The 19,166-nt window shown below is 47.8% G+C and overlaps 1 protein-coding gene across 1 annotated transcript in view; it reads left to right on the top strand.

The window, feature by feature from the left end:
- The window catches only part of DOCK5 (dedicator of cytokinesis 5), a 93,071-nt gene that overhangs the window by 61,428 nt on the left and 12,477 nt on the right, over window positions 1–19,166 (top strand). Inside the window, exons 34-48 of the mRNA XM_088179833.1 lie at window positions 1,443–1,528; window positions 1,971–2,127; window positions 3,354–3,394; window positions 3,469–3,559; window positions 4,929–5,048; window positions 6,616–6,705; window positions 7,475–7,579; window positions 8,893–9,034; window positions 11,301–11,382; window positions 11,576–11,660; window positions 12,024–12,110; window positions 12,546–12,722; window positions 16,373–16,456; window positions 16,867–17,004; window positions 18,232–18,398. Of these exons, the coding sequence (XP_088035959.1) occupies window positions 1,443–1,528; window positions 1,971–2,127; window positions 3,354–3,394; window positions 3,469–3,559; window positions 4,929–5,048; window positions 6,616–6,705; window positions 7,475–7,579; window positions 8,893–9,034; window positions 11,301–11,382; window positions 11,576–11,660; window positions 12,024–12,110; window positions 12,546–12,722; window positions 16,373–16,456; window positions 16,867–17,004; window positions 18,232–18,398 (1,652 nt within the window). The remainder of the gene's footprint in view (window positions 1–1,442; window positions 1,529–1,970; window positions 2,128–3,353; window positions 3,395–3,468; window positions 3,560–4,928; window positions 5,049–6,615; window positions 6,706–7,474; window positions 7,580–8,892; window positions 9,035–11,300; window positions 11,383–11,575; window positions 11,661–12,023; window positions 12,111–12,545; window positions 12,723–16,372; window positions 16,457–16,866; window positions 17,005–18,231; window positions 18,399–19,166) is intronic.

Below are 19,166 nucleotides of genomic sequence, written 5' to 3'. Positions count from 1 at the left end.
CGGTATAATGTGATATATAGACATAAAATGTGGAAGAAGACACAATATTTTAATATATAATATTAACATAAATATAGAATCTATAATTATATAATATATATTATATCATAGTGTATATATAATCTATAAAATATATATTATATAATTATACTATATACAGATATTAAATACAGTATAATGTGATATATAGATATAAAATATGGAAGAATACACAATATTTTAATATATAATATTAACATAGATATTAAATATAGAAACTATAATTATACAATATATAATGTATAATATATATTATATCATAGTGTATATATAATCTATAAAATATATAATTATACAATATAGATAGATATTAAATACAGTATAATGTGATATATAGATATAAAATATGGAAGAAGACACACTATTTTAATATATAATATTAATATAGATATTAAATATAGAATCTATAATTATATAATATGAAATATATATTATCTATCATATATGTTACATATATATAATACAATGTATAATAGTATCTACAATATATAAAGATGCAATATCTATTATTTGCTATATAATAATATATAATATATAATATATACAGTGTTATCTGTAATGTAATCTGACATTCATTATATGGGAATATAAAATAATATGTATATAAATTAATATGTATAAACTGACAATAATACAAATATTTGCAATAGACACACAATATTATTGCAATGGCTTCACCACAAACGTTCCACATTGTCCAGAGGGCAGAAGAAAAATGGAATTATTTCAACAAAACAACCAAATCCCCACCCCCAGCTGTGCCAAGCCCCTTGGGAAGTCGCTGTCCTTTGTGGGGTTCGTTTTTGCACTTCTGTCCTGACTGAGCCTTTCCATGCCTTGGATAATCCCTGAATTTCCCTTTTTTTCACCATTCCCTGCATTTGCAGAGGTGTCAGTGCCCACCTCGGAATTAGGAAACAGTTTGGAGACCCTCAGAGGGTCTAAAATGTAATTTTAGTTATTTATTTACCCTTAAAATAACAGCATAAACCACCCCCCCCAATCAGACTTTTGGCTGTAAGTGACTCTGCAGAAAACTGCTGGGCAGTTTTATATTCTTTTCTTCTTATTACATATTCTATTATTATTATTTTATTATATATTATTTTATATTCTCATTTAATATTAGGATTCTGTGGCTGTTTAATGACACCAGGGGTAGGAGAGGGAGGGATTGCATTTCCTTGCTCCAATCTTTGTTTTTTTGGGGGGATTTTTACTCTTTTTATTCTGCCCCAGCACTGAGAACATCCTGACCTTGGCCTGAGAATTCAGGATGTGCTGCAGGGGAGGCTCAGGGCACCCCAGGCCTTTCTCTGCTCGATTTGAGATTTTATTTTTTGCCTTTCCAGTTTCATTTTGGGTTTTATTATTATTATTTTTTTTTTTTTTTGCCTTTCCAGTTTGAAAACGAGCTGATCACCAAGCTGGACCAGGAGGTGGAGGGAGGCAGAGGGGATGAGCAGTACAAGGTCCTGCTGGAGAAACTGTGAGTTTTATAAAGCACCTGGAGGCTCTTTTTCTTTCTTTCTTTCTTTTTTTTTTTTATTTACACTTTATTGGGCTGCTTTTCTAATGCAAACATGAATTTCTCCAGTGAGCAGGGAGCTGGAGCAGCTGCAGTGATTTTAGTGCTGTGCAGCTCTTCTGGGGCTGACTGCCCCAAAAATGAGGAATTTTTTCTGCACTTTTACCTGCCCCGAGCTGGAGATGGAATTCAGAGTCAGCTGCCAAACTGGGGAGAGGGGAGAGCACAAACTTAAAGCAAAATCGGCGCTTTTAGCAACAAAAACTCCATTTTTTTTTTCCCCTTTTTTTACCCGACAAGTGCTGCGAGAGTTGGGTGTGTCAGGTGTGAGTGTCCGTGCAGGTTGGGGATTTTGGGGAATTAACCCCAAAATGCCATCTGAGCTGCGGGGGTGTCCCTGCAGGCTCCTGGAGCACTGCAGGAAGCACAAATACCTGGCAGCCCCGGGGGAGGTGTTTGCCCTGCTGGTCAGCAGCCTCCTGGAGAACCTGCTGGACTACAGGACCATCATGCACGACGAGAGCAAGGAGAACCGCATGAGCTGCACGGTCAACGTGCTGGTAGGGCTGGGGACAGCTCCTGGGGGCTGGGGACAGCTCCTGGGGCTGGGGACAGCTCCTGGGGACATGGGGACACCTGTCCTGGGATGGGGACAGCTCCTGGGGACATGGGGACAGCTCCTGGGGGCTGGGGACAGCTCCTGGGGACATGGGGACAGCTCCTGGGGGCTGGGGACAGCTCCTGGGGACATGGGGACACCTGTCCTGGGATGGGGACAGCTCCTGGGGACATGGGGACAGCTCCTGGGGGCTGGGGACAGCTCCTGGGGACATGGGGACAGCTCCTGGGGGCTGGGGACAGCTCCTGGGGACATGGGGACACCTGTCCTGGGATGGGGACAGCTCCTGGGGACATGGGGACACCTGTCCTGAGATGGGGACACCTGTCCTGGGGACATGGGGACAGCTCCAGGGGCTGGGGACACCTGTCCTGGGGCTGGGGACAGCTCCTGGGGACATGGGGACAGCTCCTGGGATGGGGACACCTGTCCAGGGATGGGGACACTTGTCCTGGGGCTGAGGACACCCCTGTGGGGCTGGGGACAGCTCTCTAAGGATGGGGACATCCCCCGGGGTTGGGGACACCTGTCCAGAGCTGGGGACACCTCCCCGGGGCTGGGGACACCCTCTGGGCTTCTCTAGACACCCCCGTGCAATAATTTTTAATCTAGAGGAGGATTTTAATGAATTCCTCCCCTAATGAACTCCCCTAATGAACTCCCCGTGCCATCTTTGGTGAACGATGTGCCCAAACCAGGCTCTGGAGCTGTAGGCACAGAAAGTTGGAAATTCCAAAATCCAGTCGGTGACTGGTGCTCCCAGTCTGGAGCACAGGGAGGTCCCTGGTGTTGGGAATTCCAAAATCCAGTCGGTGACTGGTGCTCCCAGTCTGGAGCACAGGGAGGTCCCTGGTGTTGGGAATTCCAAAATCCAGTCGGTGACTGGTGCTCCCAGTCTGGAGCACGGGCAGGTCCCTGGTTGGGATCCCTGCTCCCCTACAAAGCCAGTTCAGCTTTAAACAAATGATTTCTCTCATTTATCTCCTTTTTGGAGGTGCCCCCTTGGTATGAAGGGATGGTCCCGGGGTTGGATCCACCTGAGCAGCCAAAATTTCAGCAAAAATCCCTGAAATTCCTAAAACTGCTGTTGGGTCACTTGTCTAGAGCTGATTGTGCAGCTCCCTGCTGTTCTGCATTGCCATGTTTGACTTTTCTGTTGTTTGGCAGAATTTCTACAAGGAGAAGAAGCGAGAGGACATTTACATCAGGTAGGCTGAGTCCCTTCGGTGCTCCCTTGGATCCAGGATTTCCTCAGTGCAGGAATTGGTTTTGCTTTGCCCAGGTACCTGTACAAGCTCAGGGACCTGCACACGGACTGTGAGAATTTCACAGAGGCTGCCTACACTCTGCTGCTGCACGCTGAGCTGCTCCAGGTATGCCAGGCCTGGATAAATTCAATTTTAAATTCAATTTAAATGGGGCACAGACAGCTCAGAGCAACCGAGACACTGCTTTTATTATTATTTCTGTGGGTTTTTTTTTTGTTTGTTTGTTTTTTTTTTTTAATTTCTGGGATTTTTTCTGTTTTTTATTTCTGTTTTTAATGTGATTTTGAGTCATGTCAGTACCAGTTGTCATTGAGGGCCTTCACAGTTTTGTACATTCCACAGTAAAATAATTATAACTGTGATATATATATATAATGACATATATATAAAACAAGTCAATATCTTTAATATATTATTATTATATTAATATTAATAATATTAATATAATAATAATAATAGTAATAGAGAAGTTCTTATGAGCATCAGTTTGTGCCATGCTCCTGCTGCAGTGAGCTGGGAGAGAATTTCCCTTTGAGGAAAATGGGATTCCTTTGAGGGATGAGGGATTTGTTTTGAGTCACCCCTGTAGGGATTTCCCTGGAAATGTCCCGGTCCTGTCAATGTCCCGGTCCTGTCAGTGTCCCGGTCCTGTCAGTGTCCCTGCTCTGTCAATGTCCCGGTCCTGTCATTGTCCCGGTCCTGTCAATGTCCCTGCTCTGTCAATGTCCCGGTCCTGTCAATGTCCCGGTCCTGTCAATGTCCCTGCTCTGTCAATGTCCCTGCTCTGTCAATGTCCCTGCTCTGTCAATGTCCCGGTTCTGTCAATGTCCCGGTTCTGTCAATGTCCCTGCTCTGTCAATGTCCCGGTCCTGTCAATGTCCCGGTCCTGTCAATGTCCCGGCTCTGTCAATGTCCCGGTCCTGTCAATGTCCCGGTTCTGTCAATGTCCCGGTCCTGTCAATGTCCCGGTTCTGGCAGTGTCCCGGTCCTGTCAATGTCTCGGTCCTGTCAATGTCCCTGCTCTGTCAATGTCCCGGTTCTGGCAGTGTCCCGGTCCTGTCAATGTCCCGGTCCTGTCAATGTCTCGGTCCTGTCAATGTCCCTGCTCTGTCAATGTCCCGGTTCTGGCACTGTCCCTGCTCTGTCAATGTCCCGGTCCTGTCAGTGTCCCTGCTCTGTCAATGTCCCGGTTCTGGCACTGTCCCTGCTCTGTCAATGTCCCGGTCCTGTCAGTGTCCCGGTTCTGTCAATGTCCCTGCTCTGTCAATGTCCCGGTTCTGGCAGTGTCCCGGTCCTGGCAGTGTCCCGGTTCTGGCACTGTCCCGATTCTGTCAATGTCCCGGTCCTGTCAATGTCCCTGCTCTGTCAATGTCCCGGTCCTGTCAATGTCCCGGTTCTGTCAATGTCCCTGCTCTGTCAATGTCCCGGTTCTGGCAGTGTCCCGGTTCCCTCACCTTTGCCTTTCCTTTGCCAGTGGTCCGAGAAGCCGTGCGTGCCTCACCTGCTGCAGAGGGACACGTTCTGCGTGTGCTCCCAGCAGGAGCTCAAGGAGAAGCTCTACCAGGAGATCATCTCCTTCTTCGACAGGGGCAAGGTGAGTGCCCCACCCTGCTCCTGCCCTCATCGCACCTGGGCACACCCACCTGGCCCGGCCTTCGGGGTTTCCTCACTGCCAAATCCTTGGCTCCCTGCTTGTGGTGGGCTGGGCGTGGTTAAAAGGGTGAAAAGCACATGTGGGGGGGAAAAAAAGGTGAAAGCAGATGTGGGGGGAAAAAAGGATAAAAGCAGATGTGGGTAAAAAAAGGTAAAAGCAGATGTGAGGGGTAAAAAAAAGACTGAAAGCAGATGTGGGTAAAAAAAAGGTGAAACCAGGTGTGGGTAAAAAAAAGGTGAAAGCAGATGTGGGGGAAAAAAAGGGTGAAAGCAGATGTGGGTAAAAAAGGGTGAAAGCAGATGTGGGTAAAAAAAGGTGAAAGCAGATGTGGGGAAAAAAAGGGTGAAAGCAGATGTGGGTAAAAAAAGGTGAAAGCAGATGTGGGTAAAAAAAAGGTGAAAGCAGATGTGGGGAAAAAAAGGGTGAAAGCAGATGTGGATCCACAGCTGGCTGGGTTGGTTAAAAGGGTAAAAGCAGATGAGGGTAAAAAAAATAAAGAGTAAAAGCAGATGTGGTTGCACAGCTGGTTGGGTTGGTTAAAAGGGTGAAAGCAGATGTGGTTGCACAGCTGGCTGTGTTTAGGACAGGGATCCCAGCACTGCCATCAGCAGGGCACCTGTTTGTGTGCAGATGTTGAAATCCTGTTTTTGTGTTGGCCAAAGGTGCCTGGGAAGTGAAGCTGTTCGAGGGTCGGGGTGGGTGGGAACAGTGCAGGTGTGTCCCTGCCTGCCTTCCCCTGGGAGTGGCTCCTGTCAGGATTTGGGGATTGCAGAGCCCTGGGACAGAGGGTTCTGCCGGGGCTGAATGGCTTTAAGCTGAAATAAGGGAAATTTAGATGGGATTTTGGGAAGGAATTCCCCCCAGAGGAGCTGTGGCTGTCCCTGGATCCGTGGGAGTGTCCCAGGCCAGGCTGGAGCTCCCTGGGACAGTGGGAGGTGTCCCTGCCATGGCAGGGGTGGCTCTGGGTTTTGAGGTCCCTTTCCACCCAAATTTTGTGATTCCATGATGAGATAAACACAAGGAGCCTGTCCGAAATCAAGGAACTCCTGTCCAAACCCTGAGAACCCCTGTCCGAACCCTGAGAACCCCTGTCCAAACTCAGGGAACCCCTCTCCAAACCCCAGGAACTCCTCTCCAAACCCCGGGAACCCCAAGTGCTGCTGGAGGAGAAGAGCACCTGGGCTTCTGTCCCTGCTGTTCAGACCTGTCCTTCCTCCTCCCAGTGCTTTGCTTTGTCCTGTCAGGATCCCAGTGGAGACCTGGCTTTGTAAACCACCCTCAGATCTCCAAATCACAACATGTGTACGACTGTAATAATCCCTGCAAAAATAAAAAAGCACAGCAGAGTCTGAGGGGGAAACCTGGCAGAGCATGAAAGCGGTGCCTGAATGAAAATCAGCTGCATTTTTTTTGTTTACCTATGGGTGCTAATGAAGGCTTTTAAGTGAGTCTTTCATGTTGCTTGTGCTCTTCTTCCTCCTGCTGCCTGTCCTCACCCTCTGTGGAGATGTGGGAAAAAGCCATTGAGCTGAGCAAGGAGCTGGCTGACATGTATGAAAACAAGGTCTTCGACTATGAGGGAATCGGTGATCTCCTGGTAAGGATTTTATTTTTTCTCCTTTTCCAGCAGGCTGCTGACTGCTTAAATTAATACTGTTCAAGCAGGATAAGCCTAAAATAAATTTATGTTAAAGACAAACAAGCCAACTTAACCCCACGGCTTTGTAAAGGTTAGTAGCAGGATAAATATGTTCTTAATTTCTTTTGACCTCCTAATTAGCGTGATAATACCACGTGCAGATGTTCAGAATTCTTGATTTTAACCAAGTGAAGTAACAACCAAGGTGTATTTTCAGGCCCCATAAATCTCATCACTTTATTTTTTTTCCTGTGGTGAAAGTGCTGGGCATGAAGACAGAGCTGTAAAATCCTCTTGGCTCTGAATTCTGCTTTTTAGTGGTTCAGGATGGAACCAGATGGTCTTTATGTTCTTTCATGGCAGAATCATCTGCCCAGCTTTATTTCTGCCAGTTCTCTGACATTTGTCACCGTTTGTGTCTGCTCACTTTCAGAATATATTTATATTTCATTTGTTTTCCCACAGTGAAGGATTTCAAGTATCCTTCTGGAACCCTAAAAGCCATGGCATTGTTCTCATGGCTGCAGACCAGGAAATGAACTTGGTTCTGGCCCAGACAAAGCAAATATTTAATCAAGTAAATGGATAAGGATGAGAGGCTGCATCAAAAAAAAGCAATTTTGAAGAGGGCAGAGCTCAGAGATGAGGAATTGTCCCTGGGAGTGGGAGCTGGCAGTGTCCTGGAGCATTCCAAAGTGAAAGTGTGTGGTGATGTTTTCTTTTCCAGAAAAAAAGAGCAACATTTTATGAGAATATCATGAAGGCCATGAGACCCCAGCCCGAGTACTTTGCAGTTGGATACTATGGGCAGGGTTTTCCCTCTTTCCTGCGGGTAAGGATCCTTCCCCACCCAACTTCTGCAGGGCTGGAGACCCCAAAAGTCACAACTTCTGCAGAGCTTCCAGGAAAACTCGGTGCCAAACTCCTTTTCCTTTCCTGGCACTGCCAGATCTAAATCCCAGGAGTGTTTCAGAGCATTTCAGTGTCTAAAAAGAGACAAGTCAGAGGTGAAATTTTGTGTTTTACCAGCTCCAGTGGAGTCAGGGCGTTACAATCGATTTTTTAGATGATTGATAAATTTTTCTATGGATTTAAGCAGAATTTACCTTTTGTATTTACAAACAATACAAAATTATTTGTATTATTTACAGATACATAGTTTGGATATATACAAACTGTATATACCTCTGAAATGTGATCTTTGCTGTTAGGAAAGGCTCAGCCTGTGAAGGATTAATCCTGTTGTTTTTCAGCCTCAATCAACCGAATTTTCAGGACAGGGGTGATTTCAGTGATCAGGGAGAGTTTGTCCCACACAGAAGAATTCAAGTGCAAAGGTGCTGCTTGTCTGGGGCAGCTGCTGAGCACTGCTGGGCCTGTGTGGAGGACAGGAATTACTCAAATCCAGGGTCTGAAAATATTCCTGTTATTTAAAATTCAGGGCCATTTTACCTTCTCAGACTGGAGCTGTTTGATGTTCTGGTCTTCAGTGGAAACCAAGCTTAAAAAAAAAAAAAAAAAGAAGAATATTAAGTTAGAGCTGTGTGAGGAGATGGCATGGGAGGCTTTCAGCTTCATGTTTTGGAATCCATCCTTTCCAGAAACCACTGCCAGGTGGAAAAATAACTGGCCATGGGCTGGTGTTGGGTGTGTAAAGCAAAACTGCCAGGGCTGGACATTGTGGGTGGTGGGGTCAGGAATGGGACTGAGGTAAAATTCCCACACCAGGGGCTGGCAGGCAGCTCCCTGAATTTAAGAATTTCTTGGCACTTTATTCTGTTACAAAAATCAGCTGCTGGTTGAGATTCCCCGTGTGAGTTCTGGGAGGTGTGAGTGACTCTGGGATGTGTTTGTGGACATCAGCACCTGCTTGAGGATGTCCCTGCTCATTGCAGGTGGCTTTAAAAGCTCCTTTCCAGCTCTGTTTGATGATTCTCTGTGAAGAAATGGATTTTTTTTAGACAAATCTGAGATTCCCCTTGCCAGGCCTGGCTCCTGGCAGTTGCTGTGCCCTCATTCCAGCCTCATTCCTTCCCTCACCTCTTCTCTCCAGCTGGGATCAACCTTCCCATAAGGGGGGTTTGGAAATCTCTGTCCCACTGCTTTGTTAAATTTTAATTCCCTTCTTCTTCTCCTGCCCTACAGAATAAAATTTTCATTTACCGTGGCAAGGAGTACGAGAGGAGGGAGGATTTTAACCTGAAGCTGCTGACGCAGTTCCCCAGTGCTGAGAAGATGACCAGCACAGCCCCTCCAGCAGAGGAGATCAAGGCTTCCCCCAAACAGTGTATCTTTTGGGTTTTGGGGGCATTTTGGAGCACCCCAGAGCTGCCTCTGCCCCACAGCGAGGCAGCAGCAATGACAAACGAGGGGGGGATTGCTCCAGGGGGATGTGGAGGCAGCACTGGGTATGACAATGGGATTATCCAGAGGTGTAGGGGTGGGTTTCAAGGCTCTTGGGGGCTGTCAGGGTGAGGAGCAGACTGCAGGGAGGATTTCCTGTGTTCTCACTCTCAGGTGGTGCTGAGTGCTCTGGCCGTGGTGGGACCCTGCATTTCTGGGTGGAAATGTGAAATGCAGGCCATGAAAGTGGCATGGAAAGGGAAGGGCACTCCCTTCCTCCTTGCAGCCCTTTAGCATTTATGAGTGCTGGGCTTTGTGTGTTTTTATCCCTGAAAGTCCCTTTGTAAGGAGTGTGATTATGACAAAGTTGTTGGGTGCAGAGCCATTACTATTTTTTATTCCTTATTTTTCCCCCTTGCTGGTGGGACTCCAGGCTGTGTCCCAAGCTCCCCATCAGGCTTAAGAACATCTGAACTTTGAGTGTGAGCCAGTGGAGATGCTCCAGATTGCTGCCAGTGGCTTCTGGAGGATGCACGCCAGGAAAACCAAATTCTGAGCTTCCAGCCTGTGCTCAGCAGGCCAGGCTGGAGAATCTGCAGGTCCATTTTGGCTCTCAAACCCTGTGCACAAAGGCCCAAGCCAGGCAGTGGCAGCAGATGCTTCCCCTGAATCCTCCTGCCAAGCTCTGAATCCACAGAGGAAATGAAAATCCATTCACAGACTTGGTATCAGAAATGCCTCTTGTGTTGCTGCTTTGTTTCAGCTGCTTCCTTTGCATCTGTTCGTGTTTGTTCTGATGTTCCTGGCTCGGGATGAACCCGAGCTGCACAATTTGGATGCAGATCTGAACCTTCCCAAAGGTTTGGGGGTGTTGTGTTCCGGGACTCTGGCACAGCCCTGGGATGAATTCAGGCAGCAGCTGCAGGGCTTGGATTTGGGACAGGTTCTCCTTGGACTCCCACAAACACCTCCTGAGAAGATGAGAGTGCCCAGATCTCTGGTGTGTTAGGCAGGCCTTGCTGCTGCTGGGCTTGGTTTTACTTCCAGGCTCCTTTACCCTCCTTTGCCTCAGGCTCTTTTTTTATTTCTTTAGGCTGGATTTTTTTTGGCTCTTTCATGACAAAATACCTCGTTCTTTAGGTGATAATGTGCTGGGGCTACCAGGTGAGCTGTGCTGAGCCCCAGGGCTTCCCTGCACCCCAAAAAAAGCCCAGTCCCCACCAGCTGAGCACTGGGAGCTGTGCAGGGCTCAGCAGGGCACCAAGCCCGACCTAAGGAGCTCTCCTGAGACAGAGCTCAGCAGCCTGGGCTCAGAGCCTGGTCTAACGTGGCTCTGTGGTTTTGGGCTCAGCTTTGGCTGCTCCTCACTGTGCTCTGGCTCTTCAGAGCTGCCTCAGTGAATTAGAGGATGTGTGGGGGCTGCCTTCACCCCCCCATTGCCACTCCAGAGGGCAGGGGATTCACAGAAATCGTCTCCTCATGGGCTCAGGTTGGCCAAGCTTTGCTTTTCCAGCCAGGTTTTCACTCCTGTAAAGCCTCAGCACAGTCCTTAAAGCAGAATTTTGGAGGAACATGATAAGTGGTTGTGCTTGGGGATACAATTACTAAAATTTTTGGAATGTCTGTCATTATTCACAGGTGCAAAAGCTGAGGGTGAAGCAATTCCTTGGTTCAGTTGGCTTCATGAATGTAAAAAGTGGGAGGGAAGGAGCCTCTGATAAATAACTGTGGGCTGAGAGAAGAGCCAGATGCATCCACAGAACCTCCTGCAGAACCTTTTCCTTTTCCTCCCAAAAGCAGAAATCGGTGGTGCCCAGGATTCCCAAGCATTTTCACCAGGGAATTTCAGCACCTGGGAGTGTCCAAGGCCAGGCTGGAGCTCCCTGGGACAGTGGGAGGTGTCCCTGCCCATGGCAGGGGTGACACTGGATGAATTTCAAGGTCCCTTCCAACCCAAACCAGTCTGGGATTGTTATTTGTAAAGTCCTTTTCTTTTTTGGGTTTTTAATTCACAAGGGAGCCTACAAACTGCAAGATGCAGCATAATGCCTGTGATTGGTGATGAATTAGTCAGGTTTGAAGAAAAATGCTTCATGAGAGCACAGGGAGTTGTGGAAAAGTCTGACAATGGAAACAGGAAGGGTTTTTCTCTCCCTCTCCTGTTTTCCCAAAAGGGTTCCTGGTTTTTCATCCTTAACCAGAGCTCTCAGATGTGCAGTGCTTCATTGTAAAGCCTGTGATGAACCTGCCACCCAATTACAAAGATAAACCTGTTCCTGAGCAGATCTTAAAGTAATTCGTGTTTCTTTTCCCTCAACATTTTGTTTGTGTTTTCCCCACTCACTTGGGCACAAGGTGCTGTGCCTTTGTGTCTTGTGTGGATTGTGTAAATTCCTCCCCACAAGCCATGAGGAAACCCTTGAACATTTGAGTGGGGAGGATGGGAAATGAGGAAAAATCACCTTTTTATTTTACTTCTTCCCAGCTACTACAGAGCCAACGAGGTGCAGCAATTCACCCACTCCAGACCTGTCAGGAAAGGAGAGAAAGACCCAGACAACGAGTTTGCTGTGAGTCCTTTGCCTTCTCTTTGTTTTCTTGGTGGCATTTTGACCAAAGTGTCACCTTTTCCCTCTGCCTGTGCACGTGGAGGTTGGGAATTAAAAATCGGGGACACAAAGGGCATGGAATTGGGGGTGATGCCAAGGGGGCTCCATGGCTGGAGTCTGAACATGGAGCATCCATCAGAATCCGTGAATGTGGGGCTGTGTGAGCCCAGCTCCCATCAGGGCTGTGGGAATGGCTGTGGAATCTCTGCCAGCTCCTTCTGGAAGCCTCATTCCACACAGGAGACTTGAATTGCAACACCAGTATTTTCCTTACATCTCGTTTTTTTTGTTTTTTTTTGTTTTTTTTTCCCCTTCTCTGACCAGAACATGTGGATAGAAAGGACAACCTACACGACAGCTTATTCATTTCCAGGCATCCTCAAGTGGTTTGAGGTCAAGCAGGTGACAACGGTGAGTTCTCCACGGGGGATCTCCTCCTCTCCAATCCCTTGTGGAATAAAGCCTTGGAACTCTTGGGAATTCCAGTCCTTCCACTGCTGGATGTGGCACAGATAAAAAGCAAAATATTTCGTTTCTTACTCAGTGGAGAGGAATAAATCACATGGAAACATGGAATCCCAGAATGGTTTGGGTTGGGAGGGCTTAAAATCATCCAGAGCCACCCCTGCCATGGCAGGGACACCTCCCACTGTCCCAGGGAGCTCCAACCTGGCCTTGGACACTTCCAGGGATCCAGGAGCAGCCACAGCTCCTCTGGGAATTCCATCCCAGCCCCTCCCCACCCTCCCAGGGAAGAACTTCTCCCTAAAAAAAATCGAGTGAAGGTTTGAAATGTTTCTTCTGTGCCTCTAGAGAAGGTTCATTCTTGTTTGTCCCCTCCCTCAGGAGGAGATCAGCCCCCTGGAGAACGCCATAGAAACCATGGAGCTCACCAACGAGAAGATCACCAACATTGTGCAGCAGCACATGTGGGACAGGAGCCTGCCCGTGCACCCCCTGTCCATGCTGCTCAACGGCATCGTGGACCCTGCAGTCATGGGGGGCTACACCAACTATGAGAAGGTGCTTGGCCCACCCATGGAGCCCCTCTGCAGGGCTGGGGGTGCTCACCTGGGGAGGGGGAGGCTCCAGGAGAGCTGGGGAGGGACTGGGGATAAAAGGGATGGAGGGACAGGACACAGGGGATGGATTCCCTCTGGGAAAGGGGAGATTTGGGTGGGATATTGGGAAGGAATTCCTGGATGGGAGGGTGAGGAGGGGCTGGGATGGAATTCCCAGAGGAGCTGTGGCTGCCCCTGGATCCCTGGGAGTGTCCAAGGCCAGGCTGGGCAGGGCTTGGAGCAGCCTGGTCCCTGAAATCCCTTCCAGCCCAAAGCACTGCAGGACTCTGTGAGCTCTGCAGTGTGGAAGGCTCAGGGCAGGAGCTGGGAGCTTCAGTTCCATGTCCCATTCCATGTCCCATTCCATGTCCCATTCCGTGTCCATTCCATGTCCATTCCGTGTCCATTCCGTGTCCATTCCATGTCCCATTCCATGCTCAGTTCCATGTCCCATTCCGTGTCCATTCCATGCCCATTCCGTGTCCATTCCATGCCCATTCCGTGTCCATTCCATGTCCCATTCCGTGTCCATTCCATGCCCATTCCGTGTCCATTCCATGTCCATTCCGTGTCCATTCCATGCCCATTCCGTGTCCATTCCATGTCCCATTCCGTGTCCATTCCATGTCCCATTCCGTGTCCATTCCATGCCCATTCCGTGTCCATTCCATGCCCATTCCGTGTCCATTCCATGCCCCATTCCATGTCCCATTCCGTGTCCCATTCCGTGTCCATTCCGTGTCCATTCCGTGTCCCATTCCGTGTCCATTCCATGTCCCATTCCATGCCCCATTCCATGTCCCATTCCGTGTCCCATTCCGTGTCCATTCCGTGTCCATTCCGTGTCCATTCCATGCCCATTCCATGTCCCATTCCGTGTCCATTCCATGTCCATTCCATGTCCATTCCGTGTCCCATTCCGTGTCCATTCCGTGTCCATTCCGTGTCCCATTCCGTGTCCATTCCATGTCCCATTCCGTGTCCATTCCATGTCCCATTCCGTGTCCATTCCGTGTCCATTCCATGTCCCATTCCATGTCCCATTCCATGTCCATTCCATGTCCATTCCGTGTCCAGCTGTCACAGCCGTGGCCCCGTGTGTGTCTGTGTGTGCAGAGCTCACACAGGACGAGGGGAGGATGAGGAGCAGAGCTTTGCTCTGGCTCTGGGGTCAGTGCTCAGTTTGGGGGTCTCGGGGCCAGGGGAGGCTCCAGCTCCTCTGGGGCTCCTTTGCACTGGGAGAAGTCCAGGTCCTGCATTTTGGCCACCAGAACCCCTGGAACGTTCCAGGCTGGGGACAGAGTGGCTGGGCCAGGGAGCTGGGGACACTGATGGACAGCAGCTGGACATGAGCCAGCAGTGTGCCCTGGTGGCCAAAGGCCAGTGGGTCAGGAATGGTGTGGCCAGCAGGAGCAGGGGGGTCATTCTTGACCTGTACCTGGCACAGGTGAGGCCACACCTCGAGTGCTGTGTCCAGTTCTGTCCCCTCAGGTTAGGAAGGACGTGGAGATTCCTGAGCAACGAGGCTGGGGAGGGGTTTGGGGCACAAACCCTGGGAGGAACAGCTGAGGGAGCTGGGGTTGTTTATCCTGGAGCAAAGGACACTCAGGGCTGATTTTATCACTCTCCACAGCTCCTGAAAGGTGGCTGTGTCACCTGGCCTTGGGCTCTGTCTCCAGGCAGCTCTGACACAACCAGAGGACACAGCCCCAAGCTGAGCCAAGGCAATTTAGGTTGGATATTAGGAAAAAAAAAATTCACTTTTTCTTAATATCCAGCCTAAAAGATTGATAAAATACTGGAATGTTCTGCCCAGGGAGGTGGTGGAGTCACCATCCCTGGGTGTGTTAAATAAAGCCTGGATGTGGCTCTGGGTGCCAGGGGTCACTGGAGGGCTTGGGCTGGGCTGGACTCGATGATCTTGGAGGTCTCTTCCAACCTGGGCACTCTGTGATTCTGTGATAAGAACCTGCTCCTGCACAGAGGTGCTCAGGCAGCCCAGGTAAGAGAGAAAAGCCAAAACCTGGCATTTCTCCCCTGTATTAATAAGGAATGAGAAAGCAGAGGAGGTTTTCTCTCGCCAGCAGCTTCTGTGTCTTTGGAGTCTTGCGACAGAGCAAATAATTCAGGAAAAAAAGCAGCATTTCCTGTGCAGGTTTACTCAGCTGATTGCACTTGAGCAGTGTAGGTTGTTCTTTTTTGTGGTTTTTAACTTAGGCTCTTTGATTCCCTCCACCTAACGATGAAACTCCCAGCACAAAATGCTCTGCTTGTTTGCACGAATGGGGTGGGATGTGGTAAAACACATTTAATTCTCCTCAGCTGTGTCCCAGCCCCATGAAACGAGGGGCACACGTTAATTGGGAGAGGGGCTGATTGTTCTGGGGTCTAACTCTGCTGATTCCAGAGGAGTTTGGATCCTTTCCCAGGGCTCAGTTTGGCCCTGAATCCTCCCATTTTATGAATTAAGGTTGACATCAAGTTTAGAATTACGAAAGTGGGAAAGCAGTTTAAAACTAGAAGACACAAAGTCTCTGCAGCCACATCTGGAAATACTCATTTCTGCTTCATATTTTCCTATTTCAGCTGCAGATCACTGCAGAACATTTGGTTTTTGTGGGAGGCTAAAATCTTGAGTTTTAATTGTTTCATTTTAGCCAAAAATCAAATCTGGGGTTTTTAACATCTTTCCTCTTGTAATAATTAAGCACTTTCAAGGGAAATCCCCTGGGACCAACCCAGAGCCCTTTCCCAGGCTCACCTCCATCCTGTTCAGGATCAAACCCCCAGCCCTATAAACTTGTACCACACTCCAGTTTTACAGAAGTGAAAAAAAATATATATTCAGAGGCTGAAATAGCTCAGAGTTGCAAATGAAAAACTTATTAGGGGGTTTATCAAGGAAAAAAAAGAAAAATTATTCTAACCAGGAACTGAGATCCATTTCAATGGGATACATCATGGGAATTGGCACAATTTTAAGTTTTCAGTCCAGGAAAGTGGATTTGTGTTTGTTCAACTTCAATCTAAGACCAGATTCTGGTGATTAAAGGTAAACCCAGGAGAAGGGGAGACTAAAGGTCCTTTGTTGGAGGAAGCTGGGAGCCCAAATCCCAGCGTGGTTTTTATTTCTGCTGGATCTTTGTAGGCAGCCCCAGGTGAAAACGAGGGATTTAAGGGCAGAAATCCCGGAAATTGCAGCAGGATCTGTCCTTGGGGCAGCTCTGGGTGTCCTTGGGGGCTGTGGGACACTCACTGCTGAAAAATAAAGAGGCTTTTGAAGGCAGAACTTGAGGTTTTGGGTCTGCCACTCCCATTTAAGTGATGGAACCTCAGTTATTCAAATCAATGCTGGTTTGTGAGAAGGGGATCAGGACTGAGCAAAACCTTCTGATGGAAGGTTTTTCCATGTGTTTCACTGGAAAAAACCCGTATTTTTTAAAAATAAAAAAGTGGGGTTTGTTCCCTTTTCCCAGCAAATAACCCTGGTTCTTTGTTCCTCAGCTTGGTGCCAGCAAAATTTGGGTTTAGTATGAGGAATAATGGCAGTGAATTGCTTTTAAAGGAATTTAAAAGTGTGTGTCACCTGTGTCACCTTCTCTCTGCTTCCAGGCCTTCTTCACAGAGAAATATCTCCAAGAACATCCTGAAGATCAAGACAAAATCGAGCTGCTCAAGCAACAAATTGCAATACAGGTGTGGAACTGGGAAAGAGCTGGAGGCACTGGGGGAGTGGGGAAGAAGGAATCAGGGAATCCTGGGATGGTTTGGGTGGGAAGGGACCTTAAATCCCATCCTGTGCCCCCAATTCCATGGGCAAGGACACTTCCCAACATCCCAGCTCACTCCAAATCCCATCCAGCGTGGGATTTGGGGGAAATGTTGATATTTCTCCAACACCAAAAATCCCCTCGGTGTCACCAGCTCTGAGTGAGCAGCGGAGCTCCCTCGCTGTGTCACTGTTTTATTTTCCCCTCTGCAAACCCCAAACCAGGCGCGTTTAAACGCTTTAATCGCATCCGAGCCGTGTAACTCGCACTCTGGGGGAGCAGGAGGGTTGGTCTGTGCTCCTGCTGCTCCTTCCTCACGTTCTGCCTCTTCCTCAGATGCCCCTGCTGGCGGAGGGGATCCGGATCCACGGGGAGAAGCTGACGGAGCAGCTGAAGCCCCTGCACGAGAGGCTCACGTCGTGCTTCAGGGAGCTCAGGAGGAAGGTGGAGAAGCAGTACGGGGTCATAACTCTGGTGAGGGAACCTGGTTTTTCCGTATTTTTGGCTCCAGAGGAAGCTAACTTGACCCCCTTTTTTTCACCCACGGGTGGGTTGGAGGTGGTGTCACAGAATTCCAGAATGGGCAGGGTTGGGAAGGAGCTTTGAGGTCTCACCGAGTCCAAGGTGTAACGATGAATTGTGTCCAGTTTTTATGTATAAGCAAAACGTGGGTTTGTGCAAACATGAAAAGGCTTCTTACTGCTGGTACCTGCTTGCTAGGAGTGTAACCAGGGCCTTACACATATAAAGTGGGTACAATTCATAATAACAGTGGCAAAAAAAAAAGAAAAAATACGTAACAGCATAAAGGCAGCAATTCACAGCACAGTGATTGAAGCAAATGCAATGAAATCATTGTATTTTGCTTTTATTTCGTGCCCATGCTTTACTTTAAGTCCAGTATTCTTGTTTGTATCAATCCCGTGCTGTGGCTCCATAATGACACCAAGCACTGTGGAATATTGCACACTTATCAATTAATTAATAAATTGCCTGATGGATTGACCTACCCAATTGTGATGAGCAATTGATAACATCAATGAATTAGTAAATTACCTTATTGACTGACCAACTCGGTTGTGGTGAGCAATTGATAACATCAATTAATTAATAAATTGCCTGATCAATTGACCTACCCGATTGTGATGAACAATTGATAACATCAATGAATTAATAAATTGCCTGATGGATTGACCTACCCGATTGTGATGAGCAATTGATAACATCAATGAATTAATAAATTACCTGATCGATTGACTTACCCGATTGTGGTGAGCAATTGATAACATCAATCAATTAATAAATTGCCTGATGGGTTAACCAACCCGATTGTGATGAGCAATCGATAACATCAGTAAATTAATAAATTACCTTATTGACTGACCAACTCGATTGTGATGAACAATTGATAACATCCATGAATTAATAAATTGCCTGATGGATTGACCTACCCGATTGTGGTGAGCAATCGGTAACATCCATGAATTAATAAATTACCTGATGGATTGACCAGCTCGATGTGATGAGCAATCAATAACATCCATGAATTAATAAATTGCCTGATGGATTGACCAGCTCGATGTGATGAGCAGTCGATACCATCCATGAATTAATAAATTTCCTGATGGATTGACCAGCTCCATGGTGCTAATTGTGGATTGACCATTTGCTAATTGCTAACGGGGCCGTGTTTTCCCGCAGCCCGCGGCGCTGACCGACAGGAAGCCCGGCCGCTCGGGCTCCGTGGTGCTGCCCTACATCATGTCCTCCACGCTCAGGAGGCTCTCGGTCACCTCCCTGGCCTCCTCCGTGGCCTCCAGCTCGTCCACCTCGTCCGACAGCGCTTCCTCCAGGCCGGGCTCCGATGGGTCAGTGATTGCTGGGGGGATGTGGCTCAGGCAGCTCTGGGAATCAAGGTTTATTCCGTGCAAATGTGTCACTGCAGAGGCAGGCACGACACACAAGGGACACACCGAGTGTCACAGAAACATCCCCTGTATTCCTCCAGCTCGCTGCCTTTGCTACCCACTGCACACTTGACTCTGCTCATGGGTTACAGTAAATCAACACGACCTTGATTGCTGTGGAACCCCTCTCCACCTCTGCTTTTCACAAGATTTTTCTGAAAATACTTATCCCTGCTGCAGGTTCTCTTCTGCTTCTCTCCTTGTCCTTCTCTCCTTGTCCTTCTCTCCTTGTCCTTCTCTCCTTGTCCTTCTCTCCTTGTCCTTCTCTCCTTGTCCTTCTCTCCTTGTCCTTCTCTTCTCTTCTCTTCTCTTCTTTCTCTTCTCTTCTCTTCTCTTCTCTTCTCTTCTCTTCTCTTCTCTTCTCTTCTCTTCTCTTCTCTTCTCTTCTCTTCTCTTCTCTTCTCTTCTCTTCTCTTCTCTTCTCTTCTCTTCTCTTCTCTTCTCTTCTCTTCTCTTCTCTTCTCTTCTCTTCTCTTCTCTTCTCTTCTCTTCTCTTCTCTTCTCTTCTCTTCTCTTCTCTTCTCTCTCTTCCCTGATAGAAAACCTTTCAGAAATAACCCTCATTCATTAACCCTCTCTGGCCCACAGACCAGCTGTGAGTCCTACCATAGAAATATAATTTAAACTATTACTGGGGGTCAGTGCTGTTATTCCACTTTACACACAGGG

The sequence above is a fragment of the Sturnus vulgaris genome, chromosome 28 (genome assembly GCF_052056855.1).
Source record: "Sturnus vulgaris isolate bStuVul1 chromosome 28, bStuVul1.hap1, whole genome shotgun sequence".
Lineage (NCBI taxonomy): Eukaryota > Metazoa > Chordata > Aves > Passeriformes > Sturnidae > Sturnus > Sturnus vulgaris.
The sequence above is the reverse complement of the archived record's forward strand: the minus strand, read 5'-3'. Positions and strand labels throughout refer to the sequence as shown.